The sequence below is a fragment of the Camarhynchus parvulus genome, chromosome 1 (assembly GCF_901933205.1).
Source record: "Camarhynchus parvulus chromosome 1, STF_HiC, whole genome shotgun sequence".
NCBI lineage: Eukaryota > Metazoa > Chordata > Aves > Passeriformes > Thraupidae > Camarhynchus > Camarhynchus parvulus.
This window is the reverse complement of record NC_044571.1, coordinates 19,103,839-19,126,143: the sequence shown is the minus strand read 5'-3', so window position 1 is coordinate 19,126,143 and position 22,305 is coordinate 19,103,839. Positions and strand designations below refer to the sequence as shown.

At 39.2% G+C, this 22,305-nt stretch overlaps 1 protein-coding gene across 2 annotated transcripts in view; it reads left to right on the top strand.

The window, feature by feature from the left end:
* Window positions 1–22,305, top strand: part of FRMPD4 (FERM and PDZ domain containing 4) — a 292,864-nt gene that overhangs the window by 173,923 nt on the left and 96,636 nt on the right. For both annotated transcript variants that reach the window (XM_030950574.1, XM_030950563.1), the window contains exon 2: window positions 11,957–12,073. In XM_030950574.1, coding sequence (XP_030806434.1) covers window positions 11,957–12,073 — 117 coding nt within the window. The remainder of the gene's footprint in view (window positions 1–11,956; window positions 12,074–22,305) is intronic.

Genomic DNA, 22,305 nt, shown 5'->3' with positions numbered 1-22,305 from the left:
TTTGGGGACTTTCTAGTAGCTGTCCCAGTAGCAATGCAGTTGTAGCTTGCCAGAATATACACGAGCATATGTGCCCAAACTCCTACCATGGCTTATAACCAAGGACTGGTGAAAATTGGAGGAGGAAAGATTTAGGTTATGGTTTGTTGTTTTTTTTCCTGTGTGTATGTGTAATTTCATTTCTAAGAGCCTGCTATGAGAAGATATTTATAAGTCTGTTTACCGAGATGGATTAACATCATAAGATATTAGGGATTTAGATAGCTGGAGCCTTGGTATTCAGGAGTTTTTTATGCAGCAACATTTCACAATTATATTTTCTCTTTTGGTTGTAAAAGTAATGTCTGCCTTCAGAATGTTTTTCAGGTCATAAATCAAATTAAAGAAAAAACATGCATTTTGTGTTACAGGTTTTTGTTTCCAGACTTTATGTTTAAAAATCACTGGGTTAGGAAACACTGATGGGGAAAGAACAGGATACAAGCCAAAAAACAGGAAAGAATAGAAGCAGCAAATTTTGCTTTTTCTGTCTTTTGCTTTGTGATTAATGGTATAGGCATATAAAGTATGTAATTCCAGGCAACTTAGTTTTTATTGTAATACCTATTTTTCATATTTTTTATGCTGATTTTTTTGAGTGGGAAATTGGAGGATCTGGCCTTGTGAGGTCCCTTCCAAACAGAGTTGCCCTGTGATTCTGTGACGTGTGTGTGTAGGCTGCTATTGGAGTATGAACACTGCTGCCTCAGAGCTCAGCAAGAGCTTTTGCTGGTCATTGTGTAACATGAAAATGGCAGACAGACACGTGGTTTGGGCAGCTGGTACTAGAAACACCATTCAAGCTAAACTGTAAGCCTTGCTGCTAATCTTAAAGGCAGGCAAAAGGAAATGGTGCAGTCATTGACTTCACCAAGTGTACTGTAAACTGAGTAATGGGTAAAAAGTGATTTTAAATTGACAGAGAAGATTAATGTTGTTGGTGCTCCTTGTTATGGTTTTCTGGGATAGAGGGGGCTCTTGTCAGAGATTTAAGTTTGCCTTCGTTCTGTTTTTTTTTTTCTTTTTTTTTTTCATTTGCAACCAAGAAATTTATTCCTTTGTCTCCTGTCCTTCTTTTGCAACTTTACACATTTGTAGCTTCTTGTGTGGAAAGCAGTCATTTCCTTGGAATTTCAGGAAGACGTGTATGTTAACCAGTAGAGAATGCAGGAAAAATATTTTGAAAATAACTCCTGAGCAAATGTCCAGATCAATTGTCATGGGAATCTGCCTCTGTCACTTATGGATGGATGTTTTGCCCACCTTCTTCTAAGCTCCCCTGTAGTTTGGCCTGGGATCTGTTGAGGGGATGAATGTTCTGAGATCATTTGTCTCCAGTTTTGTATTGGATCTGCACAGCTTCAGATCTTCAATAAGTTGTGTTAGTTAGTTTTCAAGGCACCTCATATTCTGTTGATGCATATAGTTAAGTAGTGCACTTGCCCTTAAGTTTGTAAGCTCTAAAATAAATTTGAAACATGAGACTTTGGTTCCACTTTATTGGCTCACACTTCATGAAGTCACTAAGACTAAGGAAAAAGTTTTAACACCCCACTCCTGAATTATTCTTTCTCATTTGTTAAGGTTTTACACGTGCCTTGGTTTGTGACATAATTCTGCAGCACAACATGCCAAGTGGTAATTTCCTAAGAATGAAACTGCTTCAGATTTTTGTGTTGTTTAGAGTGCTTTAAATAACCTCCTGTCTGGATGCAGGCTTCTTACCACTGGTGAAAATGTCTGACTACTACATAACATGTCCTTTACTAGCAATATTTCTCAGTATGTTGCCATATAAACCATAATTTTCTCTATGGAAAAATACAAAGGAACTCAAAGAAAAGAATTAAAAAATCCCAGCCTCGTAGCATGATAGCAGTAGAAACACAGACTTTTCTGCATATATTTTGAGAATGTAAGCAGATTGCTCAGCACACAATTTATCTGGTCCTTTTCTGAAAGTCTTTGAAACTTCGCTGGGGAGTGAAGTATAGAAAAATGCCTAGTGGTGTTACCCTTTTAGTAGCAGGATGGCTATTTTATCATATATTCCCAGTTTTGAGAATTTTGGTTTAAAGGCAAGTGGAATATTGAGCTTTTGGGGTATTTTTAATCTACAAATTAGAAAAAAATACCTTGAACTCCAATCATGTTCTTGTATATAGTATTTTAAATTAGATTTAAGCCTAGCAGACTGATTAGTTTGGTAATTAAGATTTTTGAATGGGAAATGCTGTTTATGGAAAGCAAACTCAGCCAGTGGTAAGTGGCTGCATCTCATTTCAAGGTCATTAAATGTGTTTTGTAAGGAGATGACCCTTTAGCTCTCAGAACTTCTTCTATAATCAATGTGCAGTGATGCTTCTAATTGCTGGATTTCTGTGTAGGGAAAATATTTAAAATATACTTTTCTTTCACCTCCAAAACAAAGAGGATAGCATTGGTTTAATTTCAGTTACCAAAATATATTTAAGATAGGCTACCTTTATGTAATTTATTGGCCATTTCATTTTATTTCCCAAGAAATTGAAAGGGGGGAGATTAAGTCATAGGAGAAATCTGAAGAACTGGTAAATATGAGGATGTTCTCACTCTTCTCTTTTCTCTGCAGTACTCTTCTCTTAAGATCCAGCCAGATCTTCTACTATTTTGCTGATGGAGCTCATCTTGAGATGTAGAAAGACCTCCTACCAAAACCAAGCAGTAGGAAGTTAGGCTTTAATCCAGGTTTACAAAAGCAATTTTGTTTCCTTTTTGGCAATTCACTTCATGCTTCTAATGCAAGGTCGTTCTCCTACAGACTAAAATGTCACCTTCCAGCAACAGTATGCCATGAAGAATTTCCAGGTGACCACAGGCCTGAAACATGGGCGATATCTTTACAGAAATAGAAATAATTTACCAAAAAGTGCTTGAAATTTTTCTGAGCTGCTCTTTCTAGTGTATGATTGTCCATTTTTCTCACAGCAGGCAGATTGTATTTATATAAAGGTATTGAAGATAATTTGAAATTTACTATGCAGAAAAATGAGATTCCCTTTAGCTTTTCCAAATGCTGTGTGCATAATTGAATTTTAATAACTATATACACCTCAAATTTTTATGGCATAAAATGGACAGTTGTGTAAGAGGTGGTAAGAAATTATATGCTATACTGTTATTTTTATTTAAGATACTTTACAGCATTGTGTTTGCAATGCTCTACTCTCTCCTACCATAAACTCTCATTATTAGTAGCAATGCAGTTGATGAGCTAGACTGCATTTCTATCAGAGGCTTTATGGGACATTTTTATCATAAGGCAGAAATGGCAAAATTCCTGAACTTTACCTGAAACACAGCGGTGAGTCAGGGCTGCATGTTACTGCAAAACTGGTAAGAGGACAAATGTTCATTGAGAATAGAAGTAACAACACTTTAAAGCAAGGAAAAAAAACCCCTAAAAATCATATGTGAGATAAAATTCAGCATATGATAATAGTTGTGATTTTGTCAGGGATCACATTTTATGAATAATTAATTTGGTGCCTGGTGTGGGGGTATGCTGCATATCATATGGTAAGATTTCCTGCATGTACTAAGTTGAGGGAGGAAAAAAATTTTAAAAGGTTTTTCAGAAGATTTAGAAATAAATATCAATACTCCATTTACTAAATGAGAGAGACAAATATGCTTCATATGCTTTCATTAGTTTTTTTGATTTTTTTTTCTCCTGAAATACTGAGTAGGCCCGAGAAAGCCTAAGGTCGAAATCCCCATTAAAACAGAGAAATACATCTCTCACACATCAGCTTTTAGAGACTTTCACTTACTAGCTCACATTAGCATGAAGCTAAAGCATCCTATAGAACAGAATGTCAAAGAGCCTTTCACAGACATCCAAGTCCCCACCATTACTTGCTGCTTTGGGTAATTTCTGGCTTTAGCAATACAAAATTCTGGAGGTGAAAGCAATTCCTTCAGGACTTGGATGGGGTCAGCATGCTTTAAATGAAAAGTCCTGGCAGTCTAACAGAAAATATGATGGACACTTTTGTTTTCTATGAAATGGGGGCACATCTGTAATAATAATGGATGTAAAACATAGAGTGAGAAGAGACAGGCAAAGGAAAAATGTGACCTGTATCAGATATTTTAAGAAGCCCATGAAACCAACCAACCAACCAAATAAAACCCAGAACAAACCAAACAGCAGACATGAAAGTGCATTAACTGGGCAGCAATGACTGTGGAGAATCAGAGTACATGCACAATTTTTGCTAAAAGGGAAGACTCAACTTACATGGAACAGGGCAGTGCAAGAAACAGCTCTGTCAGTGAGAAAGAGTTTATAACTTCTTGTGGAATCAAAGAAAGGAAGTATTCTGGGGGAGGCAAGGCACCTCAAGGGATGACAAGCCCTTTGCCTTGTCCCTTTTCCAAGGCATGTGGAGGTTGTTAGTGACTGGAACAGTCCAGCATTGCCTCCCAAGGTTTGTTTCATACCTTGTCCCAATGTCCTGCCTGTACCTTCGGTAGTTATGGGTCCACAGAGGACAACAGTGGCTCTTTGAGCAGCCACCACTGAATTCTGAGGAGCTTTCTATCTAACTGAAACAAACATGTTCCATAGGTACTTCACTGTGCTGTTTGGTTACTTGTGTCTTTGCACATAGCAGTTAGAGAAGAGAGAGGAAAGAAAAATAAAATTTTGGAAGATACTTGGTGAAAAATGTTCTACACATAGATCCCTAGAACAAAGTTTGTTTGGAGGTAACATTATGTTGTTGTAGTTTCAGACTGAGAGGAACCATTCCTTGTACAGTGAGGTGTGTAATGGGTACAGTGCACATTTTGAAAATCCAGTGGTTTTGTTCTTCATTGTTCTGTACTGCCTGTGATACAGACAGGAGTCTGGAATTGATGCTGAAGTGTTTGGAGCCTGTGAGTGGCTCACAAAGTCTACAAATAGACTTTTCTGGCCATGAGGAACTGCCCTCTTTTTCCCTGAAGAAGTGATGGGTACCTGCTGCTGTATTTCCTGCTTCTGTGGCGGGAGAGCTGACATGGAGTGTTTCCCATGGAATCCCTGGTAAAAGGGATTGGATCCCCTACCTTTCAGATCAGCTACACAGCATGGACCCTTGTTGTCTCATGACTGGCAGCAGAAGCAGTGACTTCTGGAGGAGGAATTCATTATTCATTGGAGGGTCTTCTGTTCTCTAGGCATAGGCTGCCATTTAGAAAAAATCTAGGCACTGAGGAGATGGAAGATAATAAAATCTATGACAAAAACAGTCTGATGGGGTTTTCTAGAAACCTAGCTTCTCTACAATCATGAATTGCCATAGAGGAGTTCAGTATGAATTTTTGAGTTGTACTTGAGGTTTCCTCTGGTCCCCCAAAGGATTTAAAGGTCGAGTGAAGCCTTTAGCATCCTTTTCTGTTTGGAGTAAGAATGAGTGGTACTTGGTGAAATTGTGAATAGTTCAGAGCATCTGTGGTGGAAAGTGGGAACAGGACAAAAAAAGTTTGGAATTTTTTTGCTTCAGCCAGTGTTTGGGGAGTAGTTAATGCCTAAGAAAGAAAAACTTTTGAACTGGAGACAATTTCTGATCAACTGGTGCAGGCAGCCTGCCTTTATTCATAGACCTTACTAGGAAAATAGAAAAAACTAACCCAAGGTACAAGAAAGGTGAATGCCTTTCTTTTCTGAATAGCATTTGCATTTTCCTAAGGATGCATGATTCAGGGAGAAAATTTTCAGGCAACTGTGTAGAATACAGCAGTCTTATTCTACCTTTGACTAGAGCATGGCTGTGTTGCAAAATTATTGAGAATGACAGGTTTCAAAGGGCAAAAATATTTTTCTAGCATTTCCTTCTTATGATCAAATAGGAAAGGCAGTCTTGGACAACAATTCTACCTCTGATGATTGGTGAATTACAAGCTTGAAACTCTAAAGTCATTTGTGGGAAGATACTCATCAAATTTCTTTTAACTGACATACAAAAGTTCAAAAATAGAACACATTTAGATGAGGACTAAAACCCTTCTGCTTTCTTACCCATCAAAAGATTTGAAAGCATGTGGGTTGTAGAAGATGAAGGATATCTCAAGTCATTCAGGTTCCCTTCTATACTGAAATGATTTAGTAATAAGAGACTCGGTATGAATTAAGTTTTTTACTACAGCAGAAGGTGTCTGGGGCAGTTAATTTTCTTCTTTTGAGTTTCTGGCAGGACTACTTCTCCGGGGGTTTATAGGACTCATCTCTTCAAAGACAAGAAGTCTTTCAGTGTCCTTGATCTTGTATCCAGAAACTGTTGTCCATCATGTCTGTGTGCCCCTCAGGAGAGTTTCAGTAGCAGGGCATGATGATTGATTTTGATAGTATCTCTACAGATTCTTTAAAACTTTCATTTCTCATTTTTTCAAGTTAAAGTGGTATGATGGAGGTAAAAGTATTGCAGTAGTCTTCTGGGACAGGAGAGGGTGCGAACTGGATTGAGAAAGAAGGGTTTCATTCCTGAGGCAGTGCAAGATTAAATATCATAGAGAGATGGTTACTGAACTCCACTTGTGTCACAATAATGTTTCCTATTTGCGGATAGACATGCCCTGCAGATACTTCAGGTCTGGTGCTCTTACTTTTTAAAACACATAATACAAAATGTTTTATCTCTAGTGTTTCCCTCTGTACCTCCTTGGGATTGTTGTGGCTAGAATTGCCTCTGTGCTGTGGAGATGTGTGTCCTCCATAAGCAACTCTGGGAGTGCAGTGTGGCTTTTGTGCAGGATGTCTTTCATTTATGATGGGTAGGAGAGGGACTGCCCTGTGTATTGGCATGTGGGAAGCAGAGAACTGGCTTTTGTACCAATGGAGAGTTGAAATGAAGCCAGGCTATGTGGCAAAACTCAAAATGTTGAAGTTTTTTCTTCATGTAAATATTAATATGTGTAAAGGAAGCCAGCGTATTGACACTGTTACTCCATTTGCAGCGCTGAGCTGCTTGTGCTACATGGTCGGCCTTGTGTGAGTCACTGCTGCCCCTGCAGACAGTGCTTTCAGGAAAAAATAATTCCTGTGTGTGAGGGGGTACTATGAGAAACATCAAGATGTTGAACAAGATGATTCCAGGACATAGAATATCCAAATGGTAAACACAACATTATAATGTGAATGAATCCCCATAATAAACATTCTGTAATTTCAGCCATTCACCACAGCTGCAGTGGTTCAAGGGCTTGCTATAAAACAACATTAGAATATAATCCTTCCACTATTTTAATCCAACTGAGGAAAGCCAAGGTAGGTGCTTAAAAAGTTACTAATATCTAAAGAGAAAGTATGCATAGAATATTAATATTTCAAATTATTTATATTTGGGAAAATCATAGGGCTCCATATGGTTCCACATACAGAGATTTTAAACAATTATGAAGATTTTTGTCAGAAACTCTGTGGATAATTTCAGTTTTTGATAGCCTGTGCTGTGAGTCAACAGATATTAACTAAAAGCAACACTGGGAGAAAATAAGGCAGAGGGAAAAAAAAAGCTAAGGGTTTTTTTTTTGTAGTTGTGTTGAGGGGGAGTTTTCAAGGGGAGCTGCTTTGGGAACATTTTGGAAGACATGCTCCAACTGCGTACTGAGTGTTGGGCCCCATTAGACATTAAACGTGCTAAATACAATTGGGATATTCAATTTAACTGAGTGCTTTACCTAAGAACTCTCTGAAGAATGCAGTTCTACCATTTATTTTTGCTGCCATGTGACCATCTGTGAGGCCATGAAGTAAGCAGAGATGAATCTGAATGGAAAAAAAATAGCTGCTAATTTTAAGGTGAACCAATTTACTTTCATTGGCACAGGAGCAACTGTGATGTGGAGTATGAGATGCTGGGAAAATGGGAATGCTTTTGTGTCAGTGCCAGTTTATGCTGTTTTAAAATTACAGCCTGAGAGCTTAATTTCCACTAGTTCAGGGAAGAACTATATTTATAACAGAATTTACAGGCTTGGGCTATAGAGGTGGCACAGTTAAAAAGTCTGTCAAGATTTCTATAGCAAAGACCTATTGAGAGGAATCTCCAACTGCTGGTTAAAAAAGCCAGTTTGGGGCAATATTACATACTTGTTGTCTGTAGATACTATTTTTTTAAATTGAATTTTTCAACCTATTTAAACATTTATTTTTTCCATGTTTGAAAGAAGAAATGCTGTTGCTTTCTGTGTTCATTATTCATGCTATCTGAACTGCTCTGGACATTAGGCTTTAATAGTATGCTTTAAAAATTCAAACTGTTCTAGTTTTGATCTTTAAAAAAGAAGTGGATAATGCTACAGATTTGCACTTCTTGTTAAGGCATGGTTTATGCTGAGTGTGTTCCGCATATCACATAAAGAGCATATCACTGGTACAGTGCAGGAGACTTTACATATGATCTCATGCTTCAGGTCATTACTCAAGCACAGGGCAGAAAAAAGGCTGACCTGAAGGTGTTTGCTATGGCAGAGCTATTGCATTATCAATCAGAATGTCCCTCCACAGGACACATTGATTCCCTTACACACCACTTCAGTAATCACCACTTCAGTGATTTAATGAACTGATTGTTTAATGTTGGGGAATTCAGAGAGATCAGGTTTTATATTTCTGCAGTAGGAATAGCAAAAAGCAGGTTGAGGGATGTTTTAGCTAATCTGCCTTTTTCAGACCCCTGCTGGCATGGTGCTGGCCTAGCTTTCACAGTGAAGTTTGACACCCAAGAGCTGTGCTCCTAAAGGCTCTCCAGCAGCCAGGCTCTCCATTGCCATGAGCAAGCAGGCAGGGTGATGGATAGCAGGCAGGGAGTAACAGCAGTGCCAGTGCTGCAGAGGCAGCCAGGCTTGCTGAAGTAGAAGGTGCATTTTCTTTGTCTTTTTGCCCTTTGTAAGTGCCATAAATCTAGGCAGTCTTGGTGTGCTCCTCCTTTGCCTGCACAGGAAGGAAATGGCAAGTGGTGATCAGTGGGCTGAGGGATTTATCCAAGATCATCAGCATGGAGGTAGGATTTGGACTGGGATCTCCCAGGGCCTGATGATCTTCCTCACCACTAAGGCATCCTCTGGACTTAAAGATTACCAAGATGACTTTGTTCTTCCCCCAAGTGAAATGCCTGACCTGCTTATCATTCCTGGCATTATTCCTCTTTGCCATCTTTTGCCCTTCATAGTGGCCACTGAAGAGAATTCTTGCAGACAAGCAGAATTATATTCAACAAGGGAAGGGAGGTGTAGAAAAAAATGCAGTTCACTTGCTCCTTTTTCCGGACTGTACAGGCAGCTGTGAATCCTAGTCACCTCTGAGAGTAAAGAACTTGCTTTATTGTTATGATGTGAGTGTTTATTATTGAATTGCACAATAGCTGCAGGAAAAATTATGTCTTTTTTCCCTGTGGAGCCACTGTGAATTTGCACACATCTAATGTAGGTGCATACAGTGTCTCAAGTGCTAATTTGTATCCCACTGATTTTATAAAAGTCTGGAGGAGTAGATCAGATGTAGACATATTTATAGTTAAGTAGGACAGTTGTTACCTGTCGTATATGATATGGTTCTGACACCATTAATGTTTTAAGGGCTCAAAGAAAGCTTTCAAGGGAATTAGATGCACCTTAAAATTCACTAATACTATAATCCTTTCAAAGATGAGGCCTTAATTTGAATGCAGAGAGTTACAATATTGATCATCATCACTGTCCTATGCTCCTACAAATTATCTGATAGTTTGATGTACTTTACTTGAGAATTTAAATGTCACTGTATCCATTTAACAGATGGTGAAACTATAGCACAGGATTTGTGAAACACATCTAATTAAAATGAAAACTGTTGAATGGATGGGTATCCATTTATACAGTGTTGATAAAAAAGGTTACGTTGTACTGTATTTAGTTAACTGCAGTGGTTAGGATTCCAAATACTCTAAAGTATTATTTGAAGTCTGTAGATGTAGTTAAGCTGACATTCTCACATTGTAGAGTGGCTCCTGTCAAAGAAGGGAGGGGCCCTTTCTTTGTCTCCCAAGCATATGGAGAAAAAGGAATGTTTGTGCTCAGCTTAACAAGAAACTGCATGAGAGGGTGTTGAAAGTGTATTGGATTTGTTCCTTGTATGACTATTTTCTAATCAATTCCTTGGATCAGAAATGGACTGGTTGCATTTATCTGTGGTAGTGTAGCATATCTGACATTTATGTGTTTGATTAGCCTTGAAGAACTAATTTTTTAAGGGTTCAAGCATTTTCAATATTAGATTTAAGCCGTGCCTTATGGCAAATACCAGTGTTTGAATATGGTTACAGAAATGTTTTTCTACTCCTCCTCTATCTAGAGTACTTAATGTAATTGATAAACCAAACGATACCTAGCATTCCATTGTAATGCTCTACTTTACATGTAAATTGTATTTTGAAGCACCATATTGTGATTAATCCTTGAAATGAAGGGGGAGGGCTGAGCAGCTAGTTTGTTTTTAATGATACATTCCTCCTTTGGGAAAGATTAACTATGCACAACTTCATTGAATTTAGCAGTTTACAATCACTTGTTGAGTTGTCTGTGGAGACCAATTCTGTTCCTTCAGAAGTGTTTGTCAGGTTACATTGTGCTCTGTTTCTCTAAAGAAAAGAATTTCTTATGTCTCTATCTGTGGCAAGAGGAAATAAATTCCTTGCTACTATTTGAATTTAAATAAATCTAGCACATAAAACTAAGCTGTAATATATTTGATGGGTGGAGAAAGACAAAAATGGGGAAGACAACTAATTCAAAACATGCTCTTATTTTGTGTGATTTTGGTTTTCATGTCAAAATTTCAGATTTTATTCAGTGTTGGGTACTCATTCCTGTTTGCCTGTCACAAGCCCTTAGCTGGCCTTTAGCTTTTTTGGTTGCCCTGCCTCTTCTTCCTGCTCTTTCCCTTTTTCAGATTGCACATAGACATTAATGGCTTGACTAATTTTGCTAAGAGACTTGTTTGTTGTCCTCTGAACCTCTTAGTTCCACAGGAGAAAATAGGAATGTGCAGTAACGTCTAGCTTAATCCCTGCAAGTGAGGGGAAAAGCATGTGTGCAGACGTTGGGTATTCCTGTGGGAAACTATGGTGGATCCTTGCTAGCTGAATCTTTTTTTGTGTAGAGTCAGTACCTCACAAAATATTTCAGATTACTGGGGAAACACTGTCACTTGGGAGTGCTGCTGGGCCCTTCTTTGGGAGTGGGAATACTAGCAGAGAGTGCTGGAGCAGTGGGATAAAACAGTGTGTGGGCTAAGAGATGCTGCAGCCTTTTAAAGGTTATTTGGTGGGAGAGCTTAATGGATAATGATCAAGTCAAGGAGATTCACATATTCAGTCAATTTAGCATGTTATGCAGCAGTGTCATGGCCTTCCCTCATTCCAGCACAAGAAGCAATAAAATGGTTTGCTAACAGAGAGAAGGTTGATGCTCCTTCTCATGCCAGGTGTTGCACTGTGTGTTTGATCTGCAGTGATGTAGTGGGTGGTTTGGTTTGATTTTGGTTTTTTTCCCTAAAACTGTGCTGAGAGCTGGCATTTGAACAAGGAATGGTGGTGAATGAAAATGCTTCCTGTTCCTTTTATTAAAAAAGACTGAAAATTAGCACTGTGTATGTGGGAATGAGGGAGAATGACAAATTCACCAACCAAAGGTTTGAACTCAGACTGTTAGAAATGACAGCGTATCTTTCTAGCGACTGAAAGAATATCCTAAATGTAAATAGATCTGCTAACCTCTGTTCCTTGCCTGGGTTTTGACTCTGTATTTCACAACTATGAAAGTACTCGGATGTCAAGTGAATCATATGAAGTACAAGAGAGAAATAACTTTTTTTTTCCCTCTCTTTTCTCTTCCACATTTTCCAAAATTGCAGCCACAGGAATAAATCTTCAGGCTGGCCTCACCCTTCAGGGACCTGGAGCTTGAACCAGGGGACACCTTATGGATGGGAGATGACGGCTAACAGAGATGGAAGAGATTACTTCATCAGGTAAGGGGGCAGTGTGAGCTGTGCAGCGTGGGGCACAGCACTGCAGCCCTGCTCTCAACTGTATCCCCTTGGAATCCTAATTCCTGCTGCAGCCCAACACAGTTAATGTTTACTGCTTTGATTTATGGCACAGGGATAGCTCAGACTGTGCTTTCTGCTCTTTGCTTTGGTACTTGGTTACTTCATTTGCTCAAGAGAGTGTTGATAATATAAGGACCTGTAATTCTTTGAGAATTACAAGTAAGGTCATTAACAAAAGATGAATAAAAAATAAAAATGCCATGTTTAAAGAATGAGGCAGAAGGTCAGTTCTGACTGAGACTTCCAACTCTCCTCCATGTTGATGCCTTAGGATTAATCCTTTATATTTTTCAGATCCTGTACTGCTTTAGTTGTATAACTCTAAAACTCCACAGCCTGTCAGCTACTGTTCCCCTGTTTTATTCAGACAAAGCAATTCCTCTCTAGGCCTGAACCTCAAGGACACCTTATTGTCTCAGGCCCAGAGAGATGTAAAGAACAGTGAAGAGGGGGGGCAAACTTGGAGTAAATTACTTCATTACCTGAAACTGCAATTGGAGGATTAACCCCTGATATGGAAATAGACTAAACTTTTAACTTATGACCATTGTCCATCTTGGGTAAAGCCCCCTGGAGGCTTTTGACTGCCCAAGGTGCACCTATTGAAGGCCTTTAATGAAGACCTGCTTTTATACTCTTAATTTTGTCTAGCCTCTGTTTTAGGTAGCCACTCCAAGGAATCAATGTGAGGTCTTTTGGTTTGTCTAATATATTCATTATACTGGTAATAAGAAAGTGTGTGTTTGGATCCTGTATAGTAAATATAATAGTTCTTAGCTTTCCCATAGTTTTTAGCTCTGGTTTAAAAAAATAAATATCAATATGTATGATATAATTGTAAACATAATTGGTTTTTCTTTTCCCATCATAAGCTGTGCATAATTATTTTTTTAAATCACTGAGGTGCCTTGGATAAAACACATTTTGCTGTTCTAGCAAATGTACTCTTAGGTGGCTTTGGAACTTCTTCACTAAAAAGGGGTGATGGTAGGGTTAGCAGAACCATTGGCTGCTTGGCATTCTTTTCTTCAGCTTATATTTCATTTTTAAGGTTAGCATTTTGATTCTGTTCTTGTGAAATTTTGGCTTTTAAATTGTTATTTAATTTTTGTCTTTATCAACCTATTTAGAAACTTGCAGGTGCTTGAAAAAGTCATGGATGAGAATTAGAATTCTTACCACAGAGTAGAAGAATCAAACATATTTTTAGTTGACTGTTAAAAGTTGTTAAGTCTCTCAAGATCTTTCAACTGCAAAAAAAATAATTGTAAAGCATAAGGCTGAAGATCCCTGTAACTGTGCTTCACTTCCCTTTTGCCCATGAGCTATGCCTTGGCTTCCTAGGAGGCATTTGCTTTTGGAGCCAAAGCAAGATTTGTAGCAGCCTGGTGACCTGAAGGCTTTCAAGATTTAGAGCAATTTCAGACCTGTCCAAATTGGAACAAATTTTCTGGGTTAATGAGGGCTCAGAAGCTGACTTTGAAATGTTGTTTTCTTGCTTCAACAAGTATTTGTCATGCTTTGGATGTCTGAAAGATGGGCAGTACGAAGCTGAATGCCAGGCACAATATAACTGTATTAGCATAGGTTTTCTGCCTGAGCTAATGAGGCTTTCCAAGAAGTATAGGTGAGCCTCCAAAGTACTGTGCAGATGTGAGATTGTTTTTTCTGTTACTCAGGTTAGTGAAGATACCTGCACATCTCATTTTCTGCAGACTGTTGGCATGTTTTTGTCTGGGTGAATGAGATTCATTTGAAGGATTAATATCCTGATTATGAGGAGAGGTGCTACATTTGATTGCTCCTCTTTTCTCACTGGTCACATAATGGGATGCTGCACTTGTTGTGTAGCTGTCAACAGCTTTAGCTTACAAAAAGCAATGCCTTAGTACTCATTAATTTTGCAATTTGGGAATGTTTACTAATCCTCTGTAGGTAATGATTATTTTGTTTGGTTTTGTTGGGTTTTTGTTGTTTTTTTTTTTAATGGCTTTTAGTACCTTAAAGTGCCACATCCCTCTCTTAAATTGAGAAAACTGCATCTAGGAAAAAAATCCGTAACAGGGAATGTTGCCAAAAATTGCCAAATTATGCCTTAAGTAATATGAGGCCTGTGGTTGTTTTGTTGTTGGGGTCGTTGTTTCAGGTTTTTTTCTCATGCTCTTACAAGGTGCTTGTTTTTTGTTCTCTTTTGGGCTCCGGTCTTCCTTCCATTTTTCTGTGCATGTGGATAGCAGACTACATGGAGAAAAATAGTCTGCTCTGAGAGGTAAAGGGCATGAGGCCTCTGTAGAAAGTGATCTATAGAAGCCTTTGATGTTTTGTGCCAGACTTTCCAACCCACTGTAATCTCTGAGCAGTTTCAGGTGCAAGGTGAACAGTGCTACATACCTACACACTGTGTGGTTTATAGCACATATTCCTACAGGACATATTCCTACAGTATCAAATGCTTCACAGCAGCAGCATTGGCACGTGCACAGATGTGCTTCCAGAGTAGTAATGCATCTTACATGAAATTATGTAAGGAATGCACTAAAAGCCAGTACTTTTGGAAACAGAATGAAATCAGGAAACCATTTGGAGCCATGTACTGCTACCATCCATCCACCATTACTAGGGAACATCAGCCCAGGTGGCTACTACAATGTGACTGGGTAGTTCCATTAGATAGATCCTGGTTTTAGAAGAATGACCAAAGACTAAACAGAGCCAGTGACTTGCCAGTGATTCCTCTGTGGAGGTGTACATAGTATTTGTCCTTACAGTGACTGTTATTTGGCAGAGATGCTCTCTCTGGCTTTCAAAACAACTGTTTTTTGCAAATACTACACAGGACTATGTAAATTAAAACAGAATTTAATTTTCTTTCCTTTATTTTCACACCTAGGTTTTAGGAATGATATAGTGAGATGATTGTTGACTGTTATGCCAATAAACACAGGAGAGAGATCAGTGAGATAGCATTTTTATTGTCTCTAAGGCTTTTCATTGCCATGCAGATTAACAAATTGCATCACGCTGAAGGAGAAAAAGCAATTCAAATACTTTGCTTGGTTTTGATTAAAGATGTATAAACCAGGTATTATCACAATGAAATGTATGTGTGAGTTCTGTACAAGGAAGTAACATAATTCATAGCGACATTAACTGCTTTTTAATTAAATAATTTACTTTGTGCCATATGTACATATTCATTCAACTGCAAGCAGACATATTGTAATTTTGAATTTGTGGGAGGAACAGAGAATCCAGGAGAATCTTCTGGTGAAATGAAATGTAATTATATAGTGTTGGAGCAAATGCTTTAATGCATGAATGGGAAGAGATGTTTATTCTTTCTGCTGAAGAAAATTTGATTTCTTTCAAATCTCTGAAAGGCCTTTTGACATGAGCTAATCAGGGGCAGCTTCCATCACCAGGCAGTGCTTTTGTAAAAGTGTGAGAAGAATCTTTTATCAAAATATTTTCAGATGTTGCTATCAATTCATTATCTCTTCTGTACAGATGGCACAACCAGGGTCATTTTGCAAACCTCTAAAATATTTTTTTTAAGTTTAGGCCATGGTACATAAAAGTCTCAGAACTTCACCCACTGCCTTTTAACTTGCCCCTTTTACTTGAAATAGTGTTATAAGTAATACATTTCAGTATGGGAGGATGGCAATCATCTAGTATTCTCCCAGCATGTTTCTGTACTCCACAAGCTGTATTAAACTGGACTTCTAATATGAAATAATTTGAATATGATATATTTAACCACTTTAAAGTCCTAAGTGTTTTATTTGCATCAATTATATATGCTGTGTAGTATATGATTTTGAGAAATTCTGTAATATTAATTCTGTAATGTTAATTTAATAAAAGCATGACACTTATTAAAAATGGTTTAGTGTGAATATAGTATTTGAGAGAGCAGAAGGAACAGAAGGTTTTGGCTGATTTTGTATACAAAAGGTTGAGACTCACAGCAATTTTTGGTGCTTATTTTTGCCACTGCTGTGATCATACTGATTTTTGGGCCTGTACATTTTTGTCCTTTCCCTTGTGGAAATTTTCCTGCTTGTCAGATCTACAGGGAAGTTAATAGAGGGAAATAAACAGGCAAAAGCTAATAAAAAGTCAATCTTATGGAGAAAGCAATAAATTTTTGTTGGTTTTGCTCTAAGCCAGTCCTTTCCATGGTCTGATGAAGTTGCAGAATGGTTTAGCATGGAAGAATCCTCTGAAGGTCAGCCTGTCCAGCCTCCTGCTCAGACCATGGATATTACCTGGTAATGACCGTTGCTGCCACACTGAAATATCTGAATGGTTTGAGAATGGGGTTGCAACAGATTTGTATTGTCTTAAGCTGCCCTGCAACTCCACTTTAAGGCACAAGTTGAAGCAATATTCACTGCCTTCAAAAGTCATACCTTTTTGATTCCTATTGCTGTTTAATTCCTAAGGAATGAAATACTTTGGTATTTTCATGGATCTGGTTTCTGTCATTCAAATAAAGACTGGAGAATGTGGAATAAAATTAGCTGAAAGCAAGTGCAGCCCTTCTCATGTGAACTTAAAGTAACAGTGGTTCCACTAAGGTGTAGTTATTAGATTTTCAAGATAGAGGGGTCTGTTAGGTCAGTTAATTGCCATATCCTTGTTTGCAAGAGGTACTGTTGGTTATGTTTACTTTATGTTGCTTTATTATTTTTATTGATTGTGTTTGTTTATTCTTGCTATTGCCTGAGAGAGGATTACGGGGTCTGTCTGTGTTTCCACTTTGGCTTGCTCCCTATTTGACTCCAAGGACCCTGACCATCTGTACTTTGTACATATTAGCTTGCTTCTGTGCTCCAGTCTGGAACAAACTCAGCAAACAGTTGGGATCCCAGACAAGAAATTAAAGGAAGCACACCCAGAGATCAAAGCCTGCAGCATTATTACTGCTTGGCTTGAGCCCATGGGTCACTCTCCAGAGTGCACAGCAGAACTGGGAGAGTACTACTTGTCAAAAGTCTTCCTGAATTTTATTTATGTTAATATGACGTGGTTGCTAGGGCAGTTGAAATGGCTAAGTGACCCGCCCAGTGGATGAGGGAAACTCTGAGGATGTAGGCTACTTGGACTTCAGCAAAGTCAAAGGGCATGGGGCCCTAGGGCCTAGCCAGGTGACACTCTGAGACACAGCAGGAGCCAAGGATCCCAGACTTCTTCCTTGTGCTAAAACTGTAAGGATATAAAACCCCAGGTTCCTTTTTCAGAGTCCCTTCTCAGAGACATCTAGCTCAAGCTGCTACTTTGTTATTGCACTATGATTAAATTATTTTAAGCATCAAGACCTGTGAGACTCTGCTATGGGAAACTTGGGGTCGAGCTGGTAAGAAAACCTGGTCTGATGATGAGTGTGGGGTGTGTAGCTGTGACGGGGCCTTGGTCCCAGCTTAGGTAGTGCAAATGTGGCAGGGTGACTCCTGGATGGTCAGGCAGGGACAGTTGAACAAGCCCAAGTTGCTGGCTCCTGCACTTCAGTCACAACACTCCCTGCAGCACTACAGGCTTTGGGAGAGTGGTTGGAAAGCAGACCAGTGGAAAAGGACCTGAGGGTGTTGGTTGACAGCAGGCTGAACATGAGCTGGTATGTGCCCAGATGGCTGAGATGACCAACAGCATCTTGGATTGCATCAAAAATAGTGGGATCAACAGGACCAGGGAAGTAATTGTTCCCCTGTAGTGGCCACTGGTGAGGCCACACCTCAAATCCTGTGGTCAGTTCTGGGCTCCTCACTTCTAGAAAGACAGTGAGGTGCTGGAGCATGTGCAGAGAAGGGCAACAGAGCTGGTGAAGGGTCTAGAGGACTGAATCATATGAGGAGCTGCTGAGGGAGCTGGGGTGTTTAGCCTGGAGAAAAGGAGGCTCAGGGGAGACATTACTGCCCTTCTCAACTGCCAGAGAAAAGTTACAGCAAGATGAGGGTCAGCTTCTTCTCCCAAGCAACTGACAGAAAGAGAGGACATAGCCTCAAGCTGCACTAGGGGAGGTTCAGCTTGGACATCAGGAAGAATTTCCTTGTGGAAAGGGTTGTTAAACATTGGAACAGACTGCCCAGATGGAGTCACCATCCCTGGAGGTGTTCAAGAAATTACTCTACATGGCACTTAGTGCTGTGGTCTAGTTGACAAGGTGGTGCTCGGTCAAAGGTTGGACTTGGAGGTCTTTTCCAACCTAAATGATTCGGTATACCTGCACATTATATTTTGATGTCCTGAGTGCCTTGTTGTTCACTAGTGCTTTTGTATTTAGTATAAAAAAATAATTCTAGACTTCTTCCAGGTGTATCTGGCAAGCTTAATTCTTTTCTCTAAGGTATGTTATCCTGCATATTTAATCTCCATGATTTTCAGCTTGTGAAATCATTACATTTAGGTTGTCCTTGTTTGGCTTAGTAGCTGTGCTATTCCTGAAACATGAAATTCTCAAATGTCAGCTTTTGCCCTGTACAGAAAATAGAGGTAATGTGTTTGTGCTCTTTGATAACTATCGTAGCTCACAACATCCTAAATTCTCAAAGCATACATGGTACAATATTACATTGCAATAAAACAATGTTATGATATTCTTCTATACTCAAATACCTAAAGTTTCTTTAGTAGTCTTCATCTTATTCTTTTAGTGCATGCTGTGCTTAGAAGAGGAATGCACTTGTGTTTCCTGAAAGTTCACCTCTGTGCCTGTTGACACATCCTGTCTGGCCTGTGTGCTCCTGCTTGTACACCCAGTTCTCATAGCTGGTCAGCAATGTGGAATGACACAACACAATCATTAATGATATTAATGGCCTATCAGTCAAGCATCCTGCTTATTAAGGACCACAAATTTATACCAGATGCAAAACTGAGGCTCACAGCCTGCAAATCACTTTACTTCAAAATGAATAAGCACAGAAGATGATCAGACCATTCAACAATTTTAAAAAATTATTATTATCTTTTTTTATGTCTAGCCTACCCCAACCTTCTCGTATATGTGTTCTGTAGGTGTTTGTGTTGTTGGAAGGTTCTGAAAACCATCAATGCTTATAAGTAAAATATAGTGAAAGCCTTGATTGTTGTTACTGTGCTGCTCCTCTTCCTGGGTTTTGAAAAGGCTGCTGTTATTTTACGTTAAAACTACCATAGAACATAAGGCCGTAATGAAAATTTGAAGTCACAGGAGCCACCTTCTGCCCTGTAGGTATGATATTACAAGCACTTTATTGAGCACATTGCATTCTTTCATCTCTAAGTACAGAAACAATGTTGACTGGATTCACGGGGGATTTATGTGATATTCACAAAAATATGAGCAGCACAGCTGCTGCTGCTTCGTTCATGAGAGCACTCATCCCTTGTGCAGGGCACCTTTCCTTCAGGTGAGGGCTGTGAGCAGAGGCAGCCCATGTGCTGGTTCCGTGCCTCCAGCCAAAGGCTGACTGCCGTGCGCCTCTCTGGCACCTCCGCTCCCAGGTGGGATGCCAAGGGGAAAAAAGGCAGTGGAATCACACTCTGGCCCACTTATTCCCGAGTCCCTAAAAGGGACATCCAATGAGATTGAATGGCAGGCAGTTTAACAGTGATAAAAATAGTACAACCTATATAATTAGCAAATAGAACTCTCCAGCTACAGGTTACAGTAAAGCCTAAAATGCTTCATAGGATTGCAATGTACATTTGCAAAGTACATTTGTAATAAGACTTTCACTATTAAATTACATAGGATTAAAAAAATTAGAGCAGATATAAAATCTTATGTTTCAGACAAGCGGGTGAGTCAGCTGCTGACTGCCTAGGGCTAGGACGAAACTTCCTGTATTAATCAGGTTATTCTATAATTACAAGGTTTCTTGCACCTTCCTCTGAAGCGGGTACTGAGTGCTGTCAGAGAAAGAATACTGGAGCAGGCGGACAACAGGTCTGATTGGTATGGCGATTCTTGGCTTTTTCTATCTCTTTTATGCTGTTTTTGTTTTTTTTTTTTTTAATTCCCTTGTCACTAATACGGACGGTTGATATGAATAGTGTGCTATTAGAGAAAGAGTGCTACTCAGCTTCTTTCAGACTGAATACAAATTTGTTGCTAAGGATTTGACCTACTCAAGGACAGGATCATATGGTGGAAGGGGGAGTGGGTCTAGAAGAGATGAGCAGCAGCAGGGATACACAAATGGAAGGGGCTGTTTAAAGCAAACCTGAATAAATAGAAAGGAGAAGAAAGAAAATTGTATAGCAACCTGTTTATGTCAGTGGTTTGCCTAGAGACTAGTCGGGTATGGTGAAAAAGGAAGTATTGCTAAATCAGCTCAACCTCCTGAAAAGAGAGGATGATTTAACAATTGTCCTTCTTTCACAAAGAGATGTTGCTCTAGCCATAAATACAGCAGTCATAAATATGACAGACAAAGAGATGTTAATACTGGCTGGGATAAATCGTTATAATGGAGGGTATGATAGCAAGGAGATGACGGTTTGTGGTGTTGTTTTGTTTTAACTGGAGCGTGGAAAAATAGAGATTTCATTTCACTGTAAGGCAGCTGTACCTAACCTGGTTAGTGTGCTGTAACTCAGGAGCTAGTCACAGCAGTGTGGCTCCCTCCCTCTCCACTGGCTTGCAGTTTTTGAGTCCCCTCTGCACACACATAGAACCCTCACTGACTGAACCAAGAGTATTTCTCACGCTGGAAAGGTGAGGGGGGTTACACAAGAAGGTGTGAATGTGGGTGAGACTCCTCAGAATAGAAGAAGCTTTTGCTCAGCCATTTGCCTTGGGTTGCCTGAATGTAATTATACCTAAGTGGAGTACAGGGAATCATTTTGTGGGCCTCTGCTACAGCAAATTCGATGTTTCTGAGCTAGTTCTCTGTGTTTTCTCCAAACACAGACTGGATGGGGACACCATGAAAATCAGAGAATATTGCATCCTGAGCACCATTACTCTTGTGTGTTTGAAGATGGATTAGGAAGGAATAACACTTCTGGAGCAGAACCTGTATTAAAAAAAGAATAAAAATCAAAGTACTCTAACCCAGGATCACAGAGTACATTAACACAGAGGTGCAATGATTAAATCCTTAGTATTGTTGGAGTACACAGTGTTCTAGGCAGGTGTTTCATATGGAATAACAGCAGCTCATCTGTGAATTGAATTGCAGCATGTAAATGCTTTTGTAGAAGCATTGCTTTGGTATACCAAGATACCCTTCCTGGGAGTGTAAAACAAATTAATTCTTGTAAACAGTTTGTGTGAGAATGATAGTCCCCACTGGAGTCTGTTTTTTCAAAGCATGGCTCTCCTAAAACAGTGTGGTCCCTGCAGAACTGAGATTAAAGGTGTCAAGTTCTGGTTCTGCAAAGCCATGGAAGTGGTTGGAAGAGTGGTAGTGGTTTGTAAGAAGCAAAGTCTTATCTTGGGTCAGATGCTGGTATCCCAATTGATGCAAACACAGAGACTCTGCATATGAAATAAAATCAGGCTATGTAAAAATAAGGAGGGGACTACAGCCCTAGAAACACCTAAAAGGTGTTGTCTGCAGCTTGCACATGAGGCCTTACTGGCCATGAGCTTGAAAAATTAAATAAAGCAAAGCTGTCTGATACTTGGTGATGGAACTGAGACCTTTCACAGCAAAGGCTAGGTGAAAATTTCCCCTAGAGCTGCAGTTACAACATTGAGAGAAAAATGTGCGGGAGCTCGGTGATAGAGCTGGGGAAAAAAAAAAAGGTATGAGAGTACACTCTATTGCTGCTGTTTAAATAGCACAGTTGAAGTTTACCAGTTCATTATGGTGTATGTGCAGAATTTAAAATGAGTTACTTAATGTATTATGCCATGCCAGGAAATACTGTATTTCCAGCAGACACTCATGTACTAAAGAACTGCATGCTGATGTATATGAAAGCCAGCACTTAGGAAGCCTAATTCATCCTGTTGGATTAATTTCTCTCATATTAATATATTTACAGTTTTCTGTAAAGAAAATCAAGTATAAGCCTCCTGTGAAAGGTTCTTATCTGGACTGATATTGTAGAACAGGAAGATAATTTGTTTTAGAAAGACAAGATGAAACTACCAAAAGTTTACTGAATTTTACTTCTCATTTAGTTTTAAATTGCCGTTTTTATTATAAAAAACT